This window comes from Schistocerca gregaria, chromosome 3 (genome assembly GCF_023897955.1).
Source record: "Schistocerca gregaria isolate iqSchGreg1 chromosome 3, iqSchGreg1.2, whole genome shotgun sequence".
Classification (NCBI taxonomy): domain Eukaryota; kingdom Metazoa; phylum Arthropoda; class Insecta; order Orthoptera; family Acrididae; genus Schistocerca; species Schistocerca gregaria.
In genome coordinates this window covers 874,923,480-874,945,531 of record NC_064922.1, presented here as the reverse complement: position 1 = coordinate 874,945,531, position 22,052 = coordinate 874,923,480, and the positions used below count along the sequence as shown (strand labels likewise).

The window sequence follows — 22,052 nt, the reverse complement described above, 5'->3', positions numbered from 1 at the left end:
TGTTAGCAAGTTTCATGAACAAAGTAGCGATCAGGAAATATATGCAGTGAAACATAATAGTGCTAATAAATATCAAAAAGAAATTCAAACAGGAGTGAAACAGTATGATGGTCAAAGTTTAGTACGTAAAACCTGTAAAATTACCGTATTGAGTGATAGCCAAGGTCGTAATGTTTCAAGTTACCTTAATGAAAACGTAAATCTTGAGTGTCTGGGGTGTGTGTATCCTTCAGCAGAAGCCAAGGATGTCTTGCAAAACACTAACAAAAAGGCTTCTGAAGCTGATGTCGTCGTAATTATGACTGGAACAAATGACATAGCGAAAAACAACAGCGCAAACTTAATAAAAGGTTTAAGAAGCACATTACCAAGTATCACATCAAAAAAAAAGTGTTTGTTGTTGATGTTCCATTAAGATATGATCTTACAAAACGATCCTGCGTAAATTGCGGAGTATTGGACATAAACAAACAGCTATATCACCTGTGTTCGAAATTCAAAAATACCACAATCATTAAAGCTAGCGAGTTTGACAGGGAGTGCTATACACGACAAGGCTTCCACCTCAACAACCAAGGAAGAAGATTAATCTCGAAACTGATTACCAAAACTGTGATTAAAGAAATGGCCACCTTTACAGTAATACTGCTGGACCAGGGAAACCTGTAAAGCCTGCTGGTCTGCCTGGCGAAATATTAACAGATATGCTCCAGCAGGATCAAAATAACCTTCAAACCATTCACTCTGAGTCCAGGAAACTAGATGTATCCTAACATTGTCAAAATAGGGCCTGGCTACCAACAGTAGACTTACAAATAACTCAAGATATCAGCTGTATAGAAGTGCCCTAAAGAAGGCAATCTGAACCCTCATCTGCCCAGTGTTAGCAAAAATAGTCTTCTTTTCTTAAATATATTAATAACAGTCTTACCAAGCGGGAAAGCGCCAGTAGACAGACACAATAAAATAACACACAAACACACACACAAAATTTCTAGCTTTCGCAACCAAAGGTTGCTTCTCCAGGAAAGAGGGAAGGAGAGGGAAAGACGAAAAGATGTGGGTTTTAAGGGAGAGGGTAAGGAGTCATTACAATCCCGGGAGCGGAAAGACTGGGATTGGAATGACTCCTTACCCTCTCCCTTAAAACCCACATCCTTTCGTCTTTCCCTCTCCTTCCCTCTTTCCTGAAGAAGCAACCATTGGTTGCGAAAGCTAGAAATTTTGTGTGTGTGTTTGTATGTTATTTTATTGTGCCTGTCTACCAGCGCTTTCCCGCTTGGTAAGTCTTGGAATCTTTGTTTTTAATATATTTTTCCTGTGTGGAAGTTTCTTTCTATTTTATTTAATATACAGTCTTTAAGAAAGAAGTTGGAAGAATTGCAGTACTGGTTAGAAACTTCCAACTGTGGTATACTTAGTGTAAATGAGCACTGACTATATTCATCAGAAATTGACCTCAACATTCCATTTGGTTACTCCTTAGCTAGTAGTTACTGCAGATCAGCAATTGGACATGGGGGTGTTGCAATATATATTAAGAATGGACTAAATCTACAATACTTTACTATTGATGTCACAGACCTGTGTATAGACACCATCTTTGAGGCTGCAGTTGTACATATACCTAAACATAATATTATTGTTGCATCTGTATATCGCACACCATCTCCTAGTGAATATGAATTTATGGTAAATTAAAAAAAACTGTTAGTCTAACTAACTAACCCTAAATATAAATACCAAAGAATCTTAATTTTTGGTGATATTAATATGGATATCAGGGTACAGAGTCATATCATATTGGAATTCTTGGATAGCCTAAGAGCTTTTGATTGCTATTGTATAAATGATAAGCCTACCAGATATAATGCATGCTTAGACAATATAATAAGTAGTATCCATGAAAATAATGTTGAAATTGTAGTAGTCAAGTTAGGCCTAGCAGACCATGATAGCCTATGGATTACAGTTCCAGTCAGCATTCCAGATGAACAACAAAAAACTGTTAGACCTATGAATGAATGCAACATAAGAGAGTTTAGAACTAGATTAAGGTCAGTTAACTGGAATGACATCTTATACAAAGATATGTGTGTGAATAACACAAGCAAATTATTTATAGAGGAAATTGCAAGAATATTTAAGGAGTGTTGTCCCAGATTAGTAAAAAGACAGAATAATAACCTAACTCATAAACCACTGAGACTAAGCAATTGGTTTACACCATACCTCAGCAGCATCAGGTTCATGCTTCTTATGTGTAAGGACAGATCTCATAACAGCAACGAGTACAAAGAGATGTACATTAGAATAAGACGAATTTATAGATCTGAAATAAGTTTGGCAAAACGTAGGGCGAATGATAACTATATTCTTAAATCCAGAAACAGCTGTAAAGCTGCCTGGGAAGTAATCAAAAGTGAAATAAATAGACCAACAACTCAACTAGCTATACCCATAGCCCCAGATATCTTAAACTCACACTTTGTTAACTTCAGTTTACAACAAGATTTGTCTCCCCTCAACACCATGCTTGATGCTAAAACTCTTTTAGGTTCAAATAAGTATGTAGTCCATAAATTCTGCTGAGCAACAGTAACTGAAAATGATGTTAGCAAAGCAATAGGCAAACTAAGTAGTTCCAGAGCAGAGGACTTCTATGGTCTGTCAAACTTTGTCATAAAGAAGATATCAAGTGATCTTCTGCCCCCTCTAACCACTCTTATTAACCGTATATTAAGGCAAGGGATTTTCCCCGAGTGTTTGAAAATAGCAGTAACTATTCCCATATTTAAGAAAGAAGATAAATCAAATCCAAGTAACTATTGCCCTATCTCATTAATCCCAATAATATTCAAAATAATCGAAGACTGTGTTCACCAACAAATGAATCACTATTTTGAGAGGAATAACTTGTTAAGTAACTCACAGTATGGATTCAGGTCTAAACTATCCACAGTTAAAGCAGTTGAAAATATTGTTAGTGATATATATGATGGCTTTGAAAATAAATTAATCTCCTTTGCTACTCTCCTAGACCTGAGTAAAGCATTTGACACTGTATCTCATAGTACTTTGATCATGAAATTAAGACACTATGGCATGGAAGAGGACACCCTGAAATTATTAGAATTTCACTTAAGCAACAGAGTACAATTTGTTAGTGTAAATGGGCAGCTGTCAAACCCACAAACAATAAAAAGAGGTGTGCCACAGGGCTCCATACTTGGGCCCTTCCTGTTTGTAGTGTATGTTAATGATATGCCACAGTATTTACCCTGTAAAACAGTCCTCTATGCAGACGATACAACTTTCATCAGTTCAGGACAGACTTGTGAATCTGTGCGAAAAAAAATAATATAATATTTGAAAAATCGGGTCTTTGGTTTATTGTAAACTCCCTATTCATAAATGAAACAAAAACTGAGGAAATATTCTTTAATTTGAAGGTATCAAACAAAGAAAATAAGTCCGTTAAACTGCTAGGAATGATGATTGACCAGAAACTTAGCTGGGATAAACATATCACATACGTTTGTTCTAAACTTGCACGTAATATGTTCCTACTTTATAAGCTTAGGAGTAACATCAGCCAAAACTTATTGCTGCATTCATATTTTGCTTATATCCACCCCCATGTTTCATATGGTATTCTGCTCTGGGGAAATTCTCCCAATTCAATATCAATTTTCAGATGGCAAAAAAAAGCTCTTCGGTGTATAGTGGGTTTATCTCCTAGAGATACATGCAGGGAACATTTCAAAAAACTTAACATCATGACAGTTCCTTGTTTGTACATCTATTATTGCTTACTACACGTAAAAGAAAACATAGCTCAATATCCCCTTAGGTCATCTGTCCACACACACAATACAAGATGAAACCACACAATTGATCTGTCATACTCTAGACTGTCTAAGATACATAATAGTTATAAATATGTAGGCCTCGAACTGTTTAATATGCTCCCTAAAATTGTACAGACAGTATCTAAAAGTAAATTTAAGACAACATTGGGTCAGTGGCTCAAAGGTAAAGCATTTTACTCAGTTGATGAATTTAGACGTTGTAAAATGGCAGAGTTGCTGTTTTAACATAGAGAAAGGTACCTCTGCCTGTAGTAGTACCTAAATTTGTATCAATAGCTTAGGATAATGACATAGTGTCATCAACATGAATACTTACTGCTTAATATAAACCTGTATAATGTTTTCCTTTTTATTGTAAAATTAACAATATATAAAATTCCAAATGTGTGCTGTTGTACTACAATAACTTTCATATGATTTATATATACATTGTTATGAGAATATAACCATCTTTATACTGTAATTGAACTTATTGACGAAGCCCATTGTACAAGAAAATACTGAACAGCTAATAAAGATTCTTATTCTTATTGATTCATGAGGTCATCTCCATACCCTTACACGTCCATCCCCTTGATACGATTTGAAATTAGACTCCTCCGACCAGGCAACATGTTTACAGTCATCAACAGTCCAATGTCAGTGTTGACAGTCCCAGGCAAGACGTAAAGCTTTGTTTTGCAGTCATCAAGAGTACATGAGTGGGCCTTCGGCTCAGAAAGCCCATGTCGATGACGTTTCGTTGAATGATTCGCACGCTGACACTTGTTGATGGCCCATCATTGAAATCTGCAGCAATATGCGGAAGGGTTGCGCTTCTGTCATGTTAAATGATTCTCTTCAGTCGTCTTTAGGCCCCATTCTTGTAGGATCTTTTTACTTAGGGTCAGTTGGCAATTTTTGCACCATACAGATATCTTTTCTAAATCATTTTGCAATTTGTTTTGATCTTCTCTTGACTTCACTAGATGGTAAACAACAGCATCATCTGCAAACAACCTAAGACAATACTCAGGTTGCCTCTTAAATCACTTATATACATAAGGAACAGCAGAGGGCCTATAACAGTACCTTGGGGAATGCCAAAAATATTTCTGTTTTACTCTGACTTTCTGTCAGTTACTAATAATAGTGACCTCTCCAACAGGAAGTCACAAATCAAGTTGCATAATTGAGATGATATTCCATAAGCAGGCAATTTGACTACAAGGTGCTAGTGAGGTAGCGTCAAAAGCCCTCTGGAAGTCTAAAAATACAGAATCAATTTGAAATCCCTTTTCAGAAGCACTCAACACACTGTATGAATAAAGAGCTAGTTGTGTTTCACAAGAATGATGTTTTCTAAATCCATGTTGACTGTATGTCAATAGACGGTTCTCTTTGAGGTAATTCATAATTTTTAAACATAGTATGTGTTCGAGAATCCTGCTGTGTATTAACATTAATGATAGGGGCCTGTAATTTAGTGGATTACCCCTACACCCTTTCTTGAATATTGGCATGACCTGTGCAACTTTCCAGTCTTTGGGCACAGAGCTGTGGAGCTATTGCATCAGCACATTCTGAAAGGAAACTAATTGATATGCAGTCTGGACCAGAAGACTTGCTTTTATTGAGTGATTTTAGTTACTTCACTACTCCAAGGATATCAACTTCTAACTTCTTCACGTTGGCATCTGCTCTTGATTTGAATTCTGGATTATTTACTTTGTCTTCTTTGATGGAGAAATTTCAGAAGGTTGTGTTCAGTAACTCTGCTTTAGCAGCACTGTCATGGACAGTATTTCCATTGCTGTCGCACAGAGAAGACGTTGATTGTGTCTTGCTGCTAGCATACTTTACATACAACCAGAATTTCTTTTACTTTCTTCCAGGTTTCAAGACAAAGTTTTGTTGTGGTAACTATTATAAGTATTTCGCGGAAAATGTTATAAGCATCTCGCATGGATGTCCACGCTAAATTGCAATCTTCTGTAGATCACCAATCTTGGAGATTTTGTGTTCGTTTAAATTTGGGGTGCTTCTTTTGTTATTTCTACAACAGTGTTCTGACCCATTTTGTGTACCAGGGGCATTGGCTCTCTCATTTATTAATTTATTTGGTATAAATCTCTGATTTGCTGTTGATATTATTTCTTTGAATTCAAGTCACATGTGCTCTGCACTTTTACATTGTTGATTTAGAAGGAAGGCGTCAAGTGAATTTTTATATACTTTGTTTTGAATAGGTATAATTTTCATGTATTTGCAGAAGATTTTGGGAGTTACAACATTCAGTCTCACTACGACAACCCTGTGTTCACTAATTCCTGTATCCATTTTGATGCTCTTTATTAGCTCGGGATTACTTGTTGCTAGGAGGGTCAAGTGTGTTTTCACAGCTGTTTGCTATTCAAGTGGGCTTATGAACTAATTGCTCAAAATAATTTTCAGAGAATATAGTTAGCACAATTTCAGACAATATTTTATCCATACCACCAGATTTGAACATGTATTTCCGCCAACATATTGAGGGTAAATTGAAGTCACCACCAATTATAATATTATGAATTGGGTATGTGTTTGGAATTAGACTCAAGTTTTCTTTGAACCTTTCAGCAGTTATGGCATCTGAGTTGGGAGGTTGGTAAAAGGATACAATTATTATTTTATTCCGATTACCAAGGATGACCTCTACCCACACTAACTCACAGAAGTATCTACTTCCAATTTCACTACAAGAGAAACTACTTCTAATAGCAACAAAAACATCACCGCCAACTGTGTGTTTAGTCTATCCTTTTTGAACACTGTTAGCTCCTTCGCAAAAATTTTGATTGAACTTACCTCAGCTTTAGCCAAATTTCAGTGCCTATAACGATTTGAGCATTAGTGCTTTCTATTAGCGCTTGGACCTCTGGTACTTTTCCAACTCAGCTATGACATTTTGTAACTGTTATGCCGACGGTTCCTGGATCTTTGTTCTTCCTGTGTTTGACCTGCACACTTTGAGACTGAAGCCCTTCTTGTGTTTACTCAAGACCCCCTAACCAAAAAACTGCCCCTGCGTGTAGTGGATTCCTGACCTATGTAGTGCATTTACCTTCCTTGCACTTACAATTTATCCATCCAACTTCTGTGATCACCCTTTTTAGAGACGTCCACTCTTCTTCCACTAAACTGCCTTCTGTAGTATTAATGATTGCAATATCTACCGTGGATGCAGAGTTCATTGTTAAGTAAACATCTATTCATAAATATGGATGGACAACTGAACTAAAAGTTACTTATTGGTAATTGGTCAAAAGTAAATATCATAATGAGAATAACACTGATGACAGGCGATAACAGATGCTGTCACCAATAGTAATTTAACAGTGCCAAAACAATCAAATGTTTTCACATAGACCTTAATTCATCAAGAATCAGGTGACACTCGGTTGTCTCTCCCAGTGGTCCAGGAGGGCACAAAGGTGGTTGCAGACTGCTTGCAGTGATGGCTAGAGGAAGGCGTAACTGTGTAACTGAAGTATCAGTGTGTGAATATGAATAGTACTACTTCATGTCTGAGTAATATTTTCAAAATCTATAAAATATAAACTGGTTTGTGTGCATGGATATGATTTGTACATACACGCAAGTAACGTAATTTCTTGCACAATATTTTTATCTTCCACATTGATAAATGGCTGAATAAGTGGTCAAGTACTAGATTCAAATGATGTATCATTTTTAAATGATGAAAATAATCTTTTCACTGAGAAGCGTAGTGGATAGCTCACTCAATTAAAATACTAAATAATACTTCAGTTGAAAGAATGAATATGCCGTTTAGCTGATGGAAAACTTACAGATTGATTTCACTAGCAAAGGAAGATGAGTAATTCAGTCAATATTCGAAACTATGACAAACTGAGTCAATCATTTTCATTTGTTTGTTCCCATAGACTATTTTCACTGAAAAGAATGAAAAAAATAATTCAGCCATTATGTACAACTACAACCAAATGAATCTGTTGGTTTCCAAAAACTGACAGAATCAATTGTTTTCATTTGGTTGTTCCTACCATACTTATACTGTAGTATTCCTGTCTTTTCCTGAGAAGTTTTGTACTTTCAGCTTTCATTGGTCAATTGAATTATTTCTTCAGTTACCTACAGTTTCTTCACATTTATCTTCCTTGTACATACACTTCTGTGATTGCCCTTTGTAGAAATGTCCATTCCTCTTCCACTGAACTGCCTTCTGAAGTATTGATTACTGCAGTATCTACAGTCCAAAAGATTTCAAATGCACAACATCATTTGTCAGTATTTCCATATTCCACTTCTTTCCATGTTGATTCTTTCTGCTAGTTTTCTTAAACTTCAGCTTACTCTAAACTGTGGTGTGAGTCTATCTCTGTTCTTGGATAAGCCTTAGAATCCAGTATCTTGTTTTTGTGATCTCTGTCTGATATCTTCCAGTGTCCTCAAGCTGTTTGTAAGTATAACTCCTCTTGTGATTTTTGAACTGTGAATTCGCTGTTACTAGCTGAAATGTATTGCAGAACTCAAATAGTCATTCTCTTCTCATATTACTTCTATTGAGCCCATATTTTCCTGTAACACCATCTTGTGTTTCTTCCTCTAGTGTTACAATCCATAATAAATACTAGATTATCATCTCCTTGTACATATTGAGTTACCTGTTGAAAGCTATTGTAAGCTCTCTCCAGCCCTTGATCTTTTGCTTGTGCCTTCATCATGTATACCTGAATTTTTATTGTTGATGTTGCACTGCTCTCAATTCTAAGAAGTATAATTCTATTACTGGATTATTAAAAATCACCCACTCTCTGACCTACCTTTCTGTATGGAACAAATCCTACTTCTGTTATACCATTACTTTATATCCATCGGACCAGAAATCCGTATCTTCTTTCCATCTCACTTCACTGATCCCCACCCTCTCACCCTGTAGGAGGAGGAGGAGGAGGAGATTAGTGTTTAACATCCCATCGACAATGAGATCATTAGAGGTGGGGCACAAGCTTCAATTAGGGACCAATGAGGAAGAAAATCAGCTGTACCCTGTCAAAGGAACCATCCTGGCATTTGCCTGAAGCAGTTTACAGAAATCACAGAAATCTGAAATCAGGATGGCTGGATACGGGGTTGAATCATTGTCCTCCCAAATGCGAGTCCAGTGTGCTAACCCACAGTAGGGAAGCTAGAAAACCAGAAAAGGGAAATGCAAAGGCTTAACAGTGCATTAGTAGTTCTTAAATCAGAATATTGTAAAAATGGGAATGGCTCTTTCTTGATCATATTTAAAGGAATATTAAATACTGTTCCTGTTTGTCCTCAGTGAACTAGAGGAGGCCTTGCTACTGCTTCCATTTCCTTCAGTCTGCGAACTGCTGACACTTCTGCCACGCCTACTGAAATACAGCAGTTACGGGACTGAACTTGCAAGCCGTGTTTCAATATTTCTTGTGAGGATGCATCATGGACCTATTGTAAGCAATCGGAATCTGCTTCCTGTTCTTAAGCAGCTGCAGGAGATAACATTTCGAAGATTGAATGAACTACGGGTAAGTATATAGAAAGAAACTTCCACATGGGAAAAATATATTAAAAACAAAGATTCCAAGACTTACCAAGCGGGAAAGCGCCGGCAGACAGGCACATGAACAAAACACACAAACACACACACAGAATTACTAGCTTTCGCAACCGATGGTTGCTTCTTCAGGAAGGAGAGGGAAAGACGAAAGGATGTGGGTTTAACAAAACACACAAACACACACACAGAATTACTAGCTTTCACAACCGATGGTTGCTTCTTCAGGAAGGAGAGGGAAAGACGAAAGGATGTGGGTTTCCCCACATCCTTTTGTCTTTCCCTCTCCTTCCTGAAGAAGCAACCTTTGGTTGCGAAAGCTAGTAATTCTGTGTGTGTGTTTGTGTGTTTTGTTCATGTGCCTGTCTGCCGGCGCTTTCCCGCTTGGTAAGTCTTGGAATCTTTGTTTTTAATATATATTCATCATATGGTGGCAGATTTAGGTTTGCAGCTCTATTCTGTTTCTGTATGTTGTATCATTAAGAAAGCGCATAATATATCATCTGTAATTTGATTGAAGAAAACTTAAGCAAATGTGTTTTATTATTGGTTTGGAGGAATCTTATCCCTTTTGCGTGCCCATTTCCTACATATTCATGTTGCCATAACACACTCATTACACATTTACAGTTTAGTTCATGATTCCTTCTGTGAAGTCTTGTTTTTGGCCATCAGCTTTGTTGTAAACTGCCCTCTCACACATCTGTTCCCCTTTCTTCTGAAAAACCTTTATTCCTTGATCATATCCTTTTACTCTTGGTAGTTCTAAGAATTATAATTATTTTTTTTTCCAGGATGTGGTTGGTTACAACTTACATGGCCTTCAGTTTCTGCAGAGAGAGCTTGAGGCTAAGCAGAGTGTACAGTTGTTTCTTGATGCGACAGTGGAGAAGAGGAATAGAGACAAGCAGAGAAGGAAAAGAGAGAGAGTTGCTAAAAGGGCTCTACTCACAATGTAGACTACTTTTCATATGAAATGCGTGTATTTAATGATTGAACTATTGTGCATATTGTACAGAGAAAAGATTTTTCACCATCAGAAATGTATTCTTACCTTAAACTCAAGTATTACCAAATGCTGGTTTGGCACTATTTCTTTGGTGCCAGTTCCAGAAGTGTATTATTCTGCTGGTAATGTCTTACTGAGTAAGGTAAAATTATTGAAATCATTGTGCCTGTAAAGTGTATATTAATTTTAACAACTGTGGATCATCTTAGCAATTTTTCTAATTCTGTCTCATTGTTATAAAGTGTATTTGGAGTTGTAGTATGTCTGTTATCTTCAAAACTTTATTTATCTATTAAAAAGTGAAACAATACATCTTATACACTTTTCTCAGAAAGGTCAATGTCCAGTTGATGAAAATTATAAACGTCGCTTATGGTTGTAAGTTGTAGTTTTGACAGTTGGTCATCTTCAGACCTCTAGAAACAAAAAAAATGTGTCATTGATATACAAGCTAGATAACAATTTTCACTGAAAGGAATCCAGCTCAAGACTAAATGGAGGAGGTGTGCTACTGCTGTGTCAACTCTCGGTTGTGCAATATACTTAAAGACAAAAACATTCCACCTTTGTCATAATCCTTGACATCAAAAGAGAAGCAACTTCCTGGCAGATTAAAACTGTATGCCAGACTTAGACTCGAACTCAGGACCCTTGCCTTTCGCGGCCAAGTGCTCTACCAACTGAGCTACCCAAGCATGACTCACAACCCGTCTTCACAGCCATAATTCCACCAGTACCTCATCTCCTACCTTCAAACCTTCACCGAAGCTCTCATGCGTACGTTGCAGAACTAGCACTCCTGGTTGAAAGGATATTGCAGAGACATGGCTTAGCCACAGCCTAGGGGACGTTTGCAGAATGAGATTTTCACTCTGCAGTGGAGTGTGTGTATTAAACTTTCTGGCGGATTAAAACGGTGTGCTAGACCAAGACTCAAACTCGGGACCTTTGCCTTTTGCAGGGCAAGCGCTCTACCAATTGAGCTACCCAAGCATGACTCACGATCCTTTCTTCCAGGAGTGCTAGTTCTGCAAGGTATGCAGGAGAGCTTCTGTGAAGTTTGTAAGGTAGGAGACGAGGTACTGGCGGAATTAGAGCTGTGAGGATGGGCCGTGAGTCGTACTTGGGTAGCTCAGTTGGTAGAGCACTTGCCTGCGAAAGGCAAAGGTCCCAAGTCTTGGTCTGACACCAGATTTAATCTGCCAGGAAGTTTCATATCAGTGCACACTCCATTGCAGAGTGAAAATCTCATTCTGGGTATCAAAAGAGAATATTACAGCACAAGTGGAAATGTAAGCCGAGCCTGTGTCTGAATTACCTGCCTACTGTGAGACACTGATATTTATATGAGAGTAAAGTTCGGGAAATGACTGTCATAATTGTCAGGGGTTTTCCTTTCTCTCCAAAAGGACATATAGAGGAATGTGCCTCAGAATAAACTCCATTTCACCTGCCCCAATCCTTAATTGACAACATGTTAATGACCTAATCATAAAGCATTGAACCTCTACTGCAGCATTTGAATTGATGGTGTGCTTCCTAATATCATGTACACAGTTGAGGTGGAGACAGAATTAAATGGTCATTTTTCGACATTTTTATTTGAATGTAAATCAGAGGGGTGGCTCAGGCACTCTGTATACTGCAAGTTAACAAATAGTGACATTTATCTCTGTGTAGAGCTTTCATCATCCAACTGAGAACAGTACAGTTTTAAGTATGACGACATGAAAGTCATTCCTGCTGGCCTTTGTACTGTCTGTGAAACAAATCACACTCCAACAACAGAACAAAAATCTTCCCAAAAGCAACTCCATAGTGCACGCTTGACTTTCAGATGTGGCCTTCATAAGAAGAGCACTAGTGGTGTGAACACTGCTAGTGTCATCATCACTGGCAGTCTTCTACTTGCCAGCAGAAACCATTGGATGATGTCTAGTAGTTTGAGGAAATACTGTGGAATTTATACAAAATGATCCAGCCGTAGAACCACATATTCCACAGATTCACTCTCAGCCGGAAGCAGATGCTTTCAGAACAACTATATCCAAAAGCAGTGAAACAGCTTTAGCACATACGGAAACAAACAGTTTTCAAGATCATAACGGATTTGTGAGAAAAGATGAAAATTTAATAGTGAATGAACTGTGGAGTAAAGTTGTGAAAAAATATTATGTAATGTTCCTGTTTTTAACTTTAAGAAAATGTCACATGATATTGTGTGTACAACAGTTTGCAGAAACCTCAGAGTTAAATTGTATATGAAGAGTGTAAGAGGTTGTTGCCAACAAAGTTAGTAATGTAACTGAAGTTTAAAATCTGTGAGTTATGTGCAGACTTAATTACTGACAGAGAGGGTGATTTATGCAAGCTAGTTATTCACTCTCGTCCTGAAGCATTACTGGTTATAGAAGAAGGTTGTTTCATCCTGAAGTCACAAACTGCATTGCCTCTTCACTTCAGGGCCCATCATAAATTTGATCTAGAGCTTTTTATTCTTTGTTCTATATTGTTTATTATATGGTGTCCCACATAAAACCAGTATACCTTACGTACCAGTTAATCATCTCTAGTTTAATTGCTTGTAAAGTGGCAACACTGTCATGAAAGTTGGCTACACTGCATTTTGTAGGAAAGTTGAGTGCAGCTGCGTGTTTGTATATCAATTATGGTGAGAAGCTCGTATTGTTGAGTTGTTACAGAAATGGGGCAGCTTGCATTAGAACAATGGATTGATATTGTGGACTGTTGCCTAAAGACAGGTTCCATCAAGAAATGTAAAGAAAGGCTTTAACTGTAGTATTCTGGTAATAAACACCCCACAACCAGTCAAATTCACAATTGGTACAAGAAATGGAGGACTGTTGTATCCGTTCTGAATGTGCAGAGAAATGAGTGACAGATGGTGAGGACCCCTGAAAGTGTAAACAGAATTTGCCTGGACATTACAAAAGTCCCCACATATCGATAAGGAGGTTATTGCAGCAGGATGGTGTATCTCGTACATTGTGTCATCGTGTACTAGAAGATATGGAATTAAAAGCCTATCATGTGAGTGTGCTGCAAGACTTGAAATTTGAGGAAAAGGACAAAAGAGTTCATTATTGCAACTGGCTGTTAACAACAATTACTAAAGGTTACTTCAACTCATTGCTTTACTTTGTGTCAAATGAAGCCTGGTTTCATTTGTCAGGTTATGTAAACTCCCAGAATTGCTTATACTGGTCACAGGACAATCCACATATTCTGCATGAAGAATCTCTCCACGCACAGAAGAGAGATGTTTGGTGTGCATTGTCCAGAATGCACATTATTTCCCCCCATATTTTTCAATTGCAAAACATAAATTTAGAGATCTTTGACTCTTTATATGTACAGTTAACAGATGCAGAGAAGTTGTATGCAGTATTCCTACAAGATTGAGCAATAGCTCATGTGTCCATCCAAAGTATGGCCCACTTCACCAATGTGTTCCTTGAAGACATACTTGTCAGTAGAGGGCTCTAGGCCCCAAAGTCCATGGACTTAACATCATGTGGTTTTTACTTACAATCCACACTAAAGAGCAAAGTGTACACTGACAATACTCGCACAATAGACAATCTTAAACGGAACATTACTAGAGATGCTGGTAGCATCATCACGCAAAGTCAGCGATGCCTGAGTGCCCATGGCCACCAGTTCCAGCATCTTTTATAAACAGGTAACTACATGTTTTTTAATGTTACTATTATATATTCTTTGTCTGCCTCCAGTGGCTGAATGGTCAGTGTGATAACGTCAATCCTCTGGGCCCGGGTTCGATTCCCGGCTGGGTTTGGGAATTTTCCCCACCCAGGGACTGGGTGTTGTGCTGTCCTCATCACTGCAGGTTGCCGAAGTGGCGTCAAATTGAAAGACCGGCACCCAGTAAACAGCTTGCCCGACGGGGGCCCCTAGCCATACGATTAAATAAATAAATCTGTTCTTTTTTAGTTAGTTCATTGTTACTTGAATTTCGAGCATGAGGTGTACTGTATTTCTCCACATGGCTACAAGTTTTGCAATTATAAGGCTTTGACGTTCTGCCTCGTACAAATTTATTAAGGAAACTTAGCTGCAATGTATATAAGTAACCCTAATATTAAGTCACATGAAAGATGAAGTTTCATTTTTGGAACCCATGTATTGCTTGTGAAGAAACTTAATGTAGAAAACTTATTTAATGTAGTGATGACATCATTAGTAGGTGTGGGAACTGTTGGCTTTCCGATTGCTTCACTTGTTGTAGATATGCCATCAACAGAAAATCTGTTACACATTTTACAAATCCACCACATGCCAATTTTGTGTATCCATCTCGTACAGGTAGTAAGAGACCAGTGTTTTTCTGCATACCAATGTTCCTATTTTTGAATACATACGAAACAACCGGATAAATCTGAAGAACCATAAGCAAATGTTTTGTTATCCAGATCTTGATAACCATGATAGTGTTAGATAAGCTTCTTTTGCTGGAGTCTGTGGCCTTCATCTTCTAGAAAGGCAAAGTGCTACTCAAGTGTTCAGTGATCATGTTGAAAGTTGCTTGGTTGAGTTGGGGCCAGTTCATATTGTAGAGAACTGGGAAGGCACAGCTAAATCTATAAATTTCATTAGGACCAGGTGGAGCACAATCAATGTTGAAACACCTGTGAAAGGAATTCAGCATAAAAAAAAGGAATGCAGAAGCCTCAGACAGATAAAGCAGGAGACATGCATTACAATTTTCTGGATTAATTTATTACTTGGTTAGACAAATGCAGAGTTTTAAGGTCAGGGAATGATAAACTGTCCCTAGAAACACACACAGCTTACTGTTCATGGGCTAACCCTTTCCACCTTAGTATCAAGTGGCACTCAAACACTGCAAATTTTGTTTTCAACTCTGATGTTGAGCCTTATTCAACACGATTTTTCGTAGCTCTCACACACTCCATTACCAAATCTTACTGTACTAGGCATTGATGCCCCATAGCTTTGCCATCTATGGAAGCCTATGTTAACTAAATGTCAAACTGTAGCAGTTATGATGTGTGTTCAATAATGGCCCCAGATTTATATCCCTTTTCTGTGAAACCCCACATTCGTCTTTGGACAAACGATGACCAATTCTCATGCACAGTTTCACTCAAAGTCATGCCATAGTGAACCAGATTCCCTGAGAACTCTCTGCTGATGATGAAGATTATCAAGGTTGGCAAATATGCTGGATGTAGCTGTGGTCAAGCAACCAATATTACAACAATTCAAGATACTATGCCATGACTTCTTGTGTTACACCAGCAATTGCTTCCAAGGCAGAATCTCAAGAGTGATTAGTAGCATAACAATTCAGTACATTTCTGTTGCCAGTACGTGAGATCAACTCTCACCAGAGTCTTTCAGAATTTCCCTGACTTTTTCAGTCCACTCAGTTTTCCTGAGAACTCTAGATTGCCCAGACAAGTTTCCACCCTGTGTTTATTTCGTTCCCACTGCCATTCTTATGCAGATTACTCCAAAGAGATTGTGACAAGAACCTAGTCACTGCACTTTTATTCTTCATTTAACAGTGAAAAATTATCCACCTTCCATTTGTGCTTGGCTGTTTATCAACAAGCAGATTGCTAGTGCATTACTTCAAAGAGATGTAGTTTTGTTTGTTAATATGGAATATACTGATTAGATACTAGCACTGCAATCAGAGAAGGGAAGGGTAACCAGTTGACACCACACAGGAGGCAATTGTTTTGCTGAACAGAGGTTGGTGCTAGAGATCCGCTGTTGTCTGACAGAGACTGGCACAGCACAACCTCTGGCCACATGAGTACCATGCCCCCTTAGCTGAGGTGTCATGGATCACGTGGATAAGAGACTGCCTGACTGCAGCTGTAGCCAGTTCCTGCCAAGCTATTGAGCAGCTCCAGTTAGCAACAGATGATTTCTATATTGTGAACTGTAAAAGTGTTTTAACATATCCCAGCTTTGTCAAGGACTTGTATACGGATTTGAAACAAAGATGCTCTGTGCCAAACTCGAGTGAAATACAATGCTTTTCTAAGTGATTGTATTCTGTCATTATTTCGATTTGAGTACTTTTGGCAGTGAGATTAATTGGTCACTTCAGGAAGAAAAGATGAACAATGAAAGTTTTTATGTTTTATTATACAGCTATTTTTTTCTGAGAATTGGGATGCACTAATTACTTAAAACTGGCACCATAAGTGTGGCAGTTGTTCAAAAAACCTCTTGACAGTAAGTTCAGTTTTGTTTCTTTTTCAGCAGACTGTAGAGCACTTGCATTTTATTTTGCACTCATCACTGACCAAATTATGCATTGCATCACAAGTAAAAACATTTCGCATTGGGGATATGTGGAAGGTAGTATAAGAAATACAGATTAAACAGATAAAAATTATTTCAAGCAGTGGCACAGTGCTTGAAGTTTCCTCTTCTTAGAACCTTGAAGAGACTGCACTTAAGTTTCATTTTTTTTCTTTTTGCAAAAGTAATTCAGTACAATAGTTAGTGTTCTGTACAATTTTCTTGAACATTTGTGATATAATGTATTGAGGACACCAATTTTCACATCATCAGCCATAATTATTTTCAAAATTTTCAGCTTCTATTGTTCTCTCGTTCAACAGCTGTATGATCTTTGCAGAGTCAAATAACTGTATGCAGATACTTTCACAGGAAATTGATGTGAGACTGACCACTGCTACTTTTCATACGAACCAACCACACCAAAACTTCAGAGGGTTATTCTCACATATGATGTTTATATATGGATCACATTTAATTAACATTGGATGCTTAGATGAAAATATATGCATCTGCTATGTTAGCCAAAATTTTCTATGTCCAAATTTTAAGGCATTTTTGGAGGCGATATCTCAACTATGTCTCGTTGAATCCTTTTTTTTCTTGCCACGGCTGGAAAGGGCACACTTTAATCTTTCAGAGCTATATTGCTTAATGTTTGGATACATAAGAATACCTCTCAAAAGTTATTACTTTAGCACTTTGAGAAGACTGAAAAGTGAAATATTTGGCTCATTAAGTCTCATAATACTACTGGTAGTTATTTTATTTTATTTCGGTATACAAATCAGTTTCAATCATTTGTTTAACACATGCCATAAAAACAAGTATAATACTCAGCACCAGAAATTTGAAAAACAAAAGTACTAAAAAGTCAGTTCCATTTTTGATTGATCATCATCATCATACAGTCCCGGTAGTAAACTTGCAATTGAGATTGCTGAAATTACTTCATCTGCTTAAAGGCATTAACTGTGAGTGCTATAGCATCATTGGAAACTCTGCTTACTCTGAGCTGATTACAATTACTTGGCTTAAACTGAAGATTTTCTCTTGTTACAGCAATTGTATGGCCCCTGGAGAACTTTGTTTCTTGATCAGGCTGAATTCTTGCAATTTCTTCTTTTGGTACATAATTTTATGCCTGGGATACTATCATCACAGAATTTGAACAAATCATATGGAATCAAATTTTGATTATCTAAGGACCTCTGCAGACTAATACAGTCTGCTAGTCTTTCTGCACTTCCCCCAATGCTATCACAAGGCAATTTACCATGGCTTGTTCCAAAAATATTCCATTCAGCAGTGATACCAAAATCCTTTTAGGGCAGACACAAATTATTATATTGACCTGCTGAACCATCACTAAAGAAATAAATGTTCTTAATGTTTTCAATCTTTGTTGTTAAATATGCTATTAATTTTATTTGAAAGTCATGAACAGCAATGATGACATGATGGAGGCAGTAACCGATCATACAAATGCTGATACTTTTGACATTCTTTGCCACCACAATGGACAACAAATGGATGTAATGAGTGCTGACTGTTCTCCCAATGAAATCCTTGCACATCATCTTGAACAACAAATAAATAAAACTTCCTGGCAGATTAAAACTGTGTAACGGACCGAGACTCGAACTCGGGACCTTCGCCTTTCGCAGGTAAGTGCTCTACCGACTGAGCTACCCAAGCACAACTCACGCCCTCCTCACAGCTTTACTTCTGCCGGTACCTCGTCTCCTACCTTCCAAACTTTACAGAAGCTCTCCTGCGAACCTTGCAGAACTATCACTCCTGCAAGGTTCGCTGGAGAGCTTCTGTAAAGTTTGGAAGGTAGGAGACATGAGGACGGGGCGTGAGTCTTGCTTGGGTAGCTCAGTCGGTAGAGCACTTGCCCGCGAAAGGCAAAGGTCCCGAGTTCGAGTTTTAATCTGCCAAGAAGTTTCATATCAGCGCACACTCCGCTGCAGAGTGAAAATCTTGTTCTTTCAACAAATGAATAATCTTCACCAAAATCTAGCAATATAACTAATTCATCCTCTGTAAGATTTCCTTTTAGCTGCTTAAAGTATAAACTTTGGTGTTTTGACAGAAAGTGATGACTTCTCAAGGCAGTAATTTTCAAAATCAGTGCTTCCATGACTTTTTAAAAGCATCGTCAAGAAAAGCCTCTGGGTGTAGTTTTCCTGCACATTCCTCACCACATTGTAGCAGCATACAATCTTTTGATTCCAAACTGCAAACAGGTTTTTTTAATCAAATCCTTGTAGTCTTGTTGGATGGGAGTTGCTGAAGCCACCATTAATTTGGCATTTGATTAATTTAACATATACATATAGAATGTGATCCAGAAGTAGTACACCATTTTGGCCTGAGCTCACAACATTTTGAGAAGTTGAGTTGATTCCCGTATTGCATACAATAAATTAAGGGGCACTTCTTTCAGGTGTCAAAGGAACAGGCACTTCTGCTTAAGAATCTTTTCCTTATTTATTCATACTGTAACACAATCTTTTTTGCCTGGGCATAAATGAGAAAACCCATCACCTTCAAAAAAAGTGAGGACATTTTGTTTTACTTCATCATTAATGTCCCCCCTCCCCCCAGTTTGCATGTGTTGCCAAAATCCCACCATCTTTAGTTTCCTTGCTTTCTTAGCCATTTTAGTTTGCACAGCAAATTCTTTAGCAGTTTTTTCAATAGTGCAGCTATTCGGGGCCAAGGTCAAAATTTGAACTTTACTGCCATTGCTTGAAGTCTGTTGTTCTTCAATTAAGATGTCCATATCTTTGCATTTTTGGCACTTTGTACCTGAGCAACATCTACCTGGCACACACCAACAGTCATGGCAATTATCCAGTAATGCTGCCTTGAGCTTTCGGAACTTTGTGCTTTATGTCTCCCATTGAATCCCTTTTCCTAACCTGTTGAAGCTCTAATGGTGATCCTCCAAGCGACGATCATGAAGTATTAGCAATAAAGCAAGCATCAACAAAATCTATGTCTTCAATGGATGGTGATTCTTGTGTATCCTGATGGAGTGATTCTTTTTGTGGTATTTCATTTCTACATTTGGTACAAATTTTCTGAGCGCATTTAAAAACTTCATTAGTCAGTAACATCAACCATCAGATATTGCAATAGTTACTGGAGTGAACGCCTTCTTGGTTATGTATTTTGCTTTACCAAATGTCTTGCAGAAGTCTTCTACAGGAAGTGAAATTTTGTAATCAACATAGCATCATGTCATGAACACATTTGAACATCTTCAGTTAAATCTAACCCTGATCTACATCACAGAAGCTCCCTGTCCATTTGCGACATTTCCTTAACTGGTTGTAGTTGATTTTTGCCATACCAGAAAGTGATTACTTTTGGCAATAAGCTCCATCTGACCCACCAAAATAGCAGGGTGCAAGAGTCTCTTGGTTCATTTTGTATAGTAGTTTATTAACCTATAACAAGCAATTTTGAAAGGTCATGAATGTCCTGGTCAATGCAACCATTCATGCCACTTCCTTATACACAAATATTCCGCACGTCCAGGGCCTCGCTGCGATGGAGCACTTCCTTTCACGCCGATCACCTGCCACCCTACCTAAAACCTCTTTCCTCATTACCTTAGCCAGCTTCATCCTGACCCACAACTTCTTCACTTTTGAAGGCCAGACATACCAACAATTAAAGGGAACAGCCATGGGTACAAGGATGGCCCCCTCGCATGCCAACCTATTCATGGGTCGCTTAGAGGAAGCCTTCTTGGTTACCCAGGCCTGCCAACCCAAAGTTTGGTACAGATTTATTGATGACATCTTCATGATCTGGACTCACAGTGAAGAAGAACTCCTGAATTTCCTCTCCAACCTCAACTCCTTTTGTTCCATCAGATTCACCTGGTCCTACTCCAAAGCACATGCCACTTTCCTTGACGTTGACCTCCATCTGTCCAATGGCCAGCTTCACTCGTCCGTCCACATCAAACCCACCAACAGTACCTCCATTATGACAGCTGCCATCCATTCCACATCAAACGGTCCCTTCTCTACAGCCTAGGTCTTCGTGGCAAACGAATCTGCTCCAGTCAGGAATCCCTGAACCATTACACCAACAACCTGAAAACAGCTTTCGCATCCCGCAACTACCCTCCCGACCTGGTACAGAAGAAAATAACCAGAGCCACTTCCTCATTCCCTCAAACCCAGAACCTCCCACAGAAGAACCACAAAAGTGCCCCACTTGTGACAGGATACTTTCCGGGACTGGATCAGACTCTGAATGTGGCTCTCCAGCAGGAATACGACTTCCTCAAATCCTGCCCTGAAATGAGATCCAACCTTCACGAAATCCTCCCCACTCCACCAAGAGTGTCTTTCCTCCGTCCACCTAACCTTCGTAACCTCTTAGTTCATCCCTATGAAATCCCCAAACCACCTTCCTTACCCTCTGGCTCCTACCCTTGTAACTGCCCCCGGTGTAAAACCTGTCCCATGCACCCTCCCACCACCACCTACTCCAGTCATGTAACCCGGAAGGTGTACACAATCAAAGGCAGAGCCACGTGTTAAAGCACCCACGTGATTTACCAACTGACCTGCCTACACTGTGAAGCTTTCTATGTGGGAATGACCAGCAACAAACTGTCCATTTGCAAGAATGGACACAGGCAGACAGTGTTTGTTGGTAATGAGGATCACCCTGTGGCTAAACATGCCTTGGTGCACGGCCAGCACATCTTGGCACAGTGTTACACCATCCGGGTTATCTGGATACTTCCCACTAACAATAACCTGTCAGAACTCCGGAGGTGGGAACTTACACTTCAGTATATCCTCTCTTCTCGTTATCCGCCAGGCCTCAACCTCCGCTAATTTCAAGTTGCCGCCACTCATACCTCACCTGACTTTCAACATCTTTGCCTGTGTACTTCCACCTCGACTGACATCTCTGCCCAAACTCTTTGCCTTTACAAATGTCTGCTTGTGTCTCTGTATGTGCGGATGGATATGTGTGTGTGTGTGTGTGTGTGTGCGAGTGTATACCTGTCCTTTTTTTCCCTTAGGGTAGGTCTTTCCGCTCTCGGGATTGGGATGACTCCTTACCCTCTCCCTTAAAACCCACATCCTTTTGTCTTTCCCTCTCCTTCCCTCTTTTCTGAAGAAGGAACCGTTGGTTTGCGAAAGCTTGAGTTTTGTGTGTATGTTTGTGTTTGTTTGTGTATCTATCGACCTGCCAGCGCTTTTGTTTGGTAAATCATACC

The 22,052-nt window shown here is 38.7% G+C and overlaps 1 protein-coding gene across 1 annotated transcript in view; it reads left to right on the top strand.

Moving 5' to 3' along the window:
* Positions 1–10,775, top strand: part of LOC126354955 (WD repeat-containing protein 3-like) — a 117,532-nt gene extending 106,757 nt beyond the window's left edge. The window contains exons 14-15 of the mRNA XM_050005037.1: positions 9,202–9,427; positions 10,251–10,775. Coding sequence (XP_049860994.1) covers positions 9,202–9,427; positions 10,251–10,415 — 391 coding nt within the window. The 3' untranslated portion in view covers positions 10,416–10,775. The remainder of the gene's footprint in view (positions 1–9,201; positions 9,428–10,250) is intronic.
* The last annotated feature ends 11,277 nt before the right edge of the window (positions 10,776–22,052 follow it).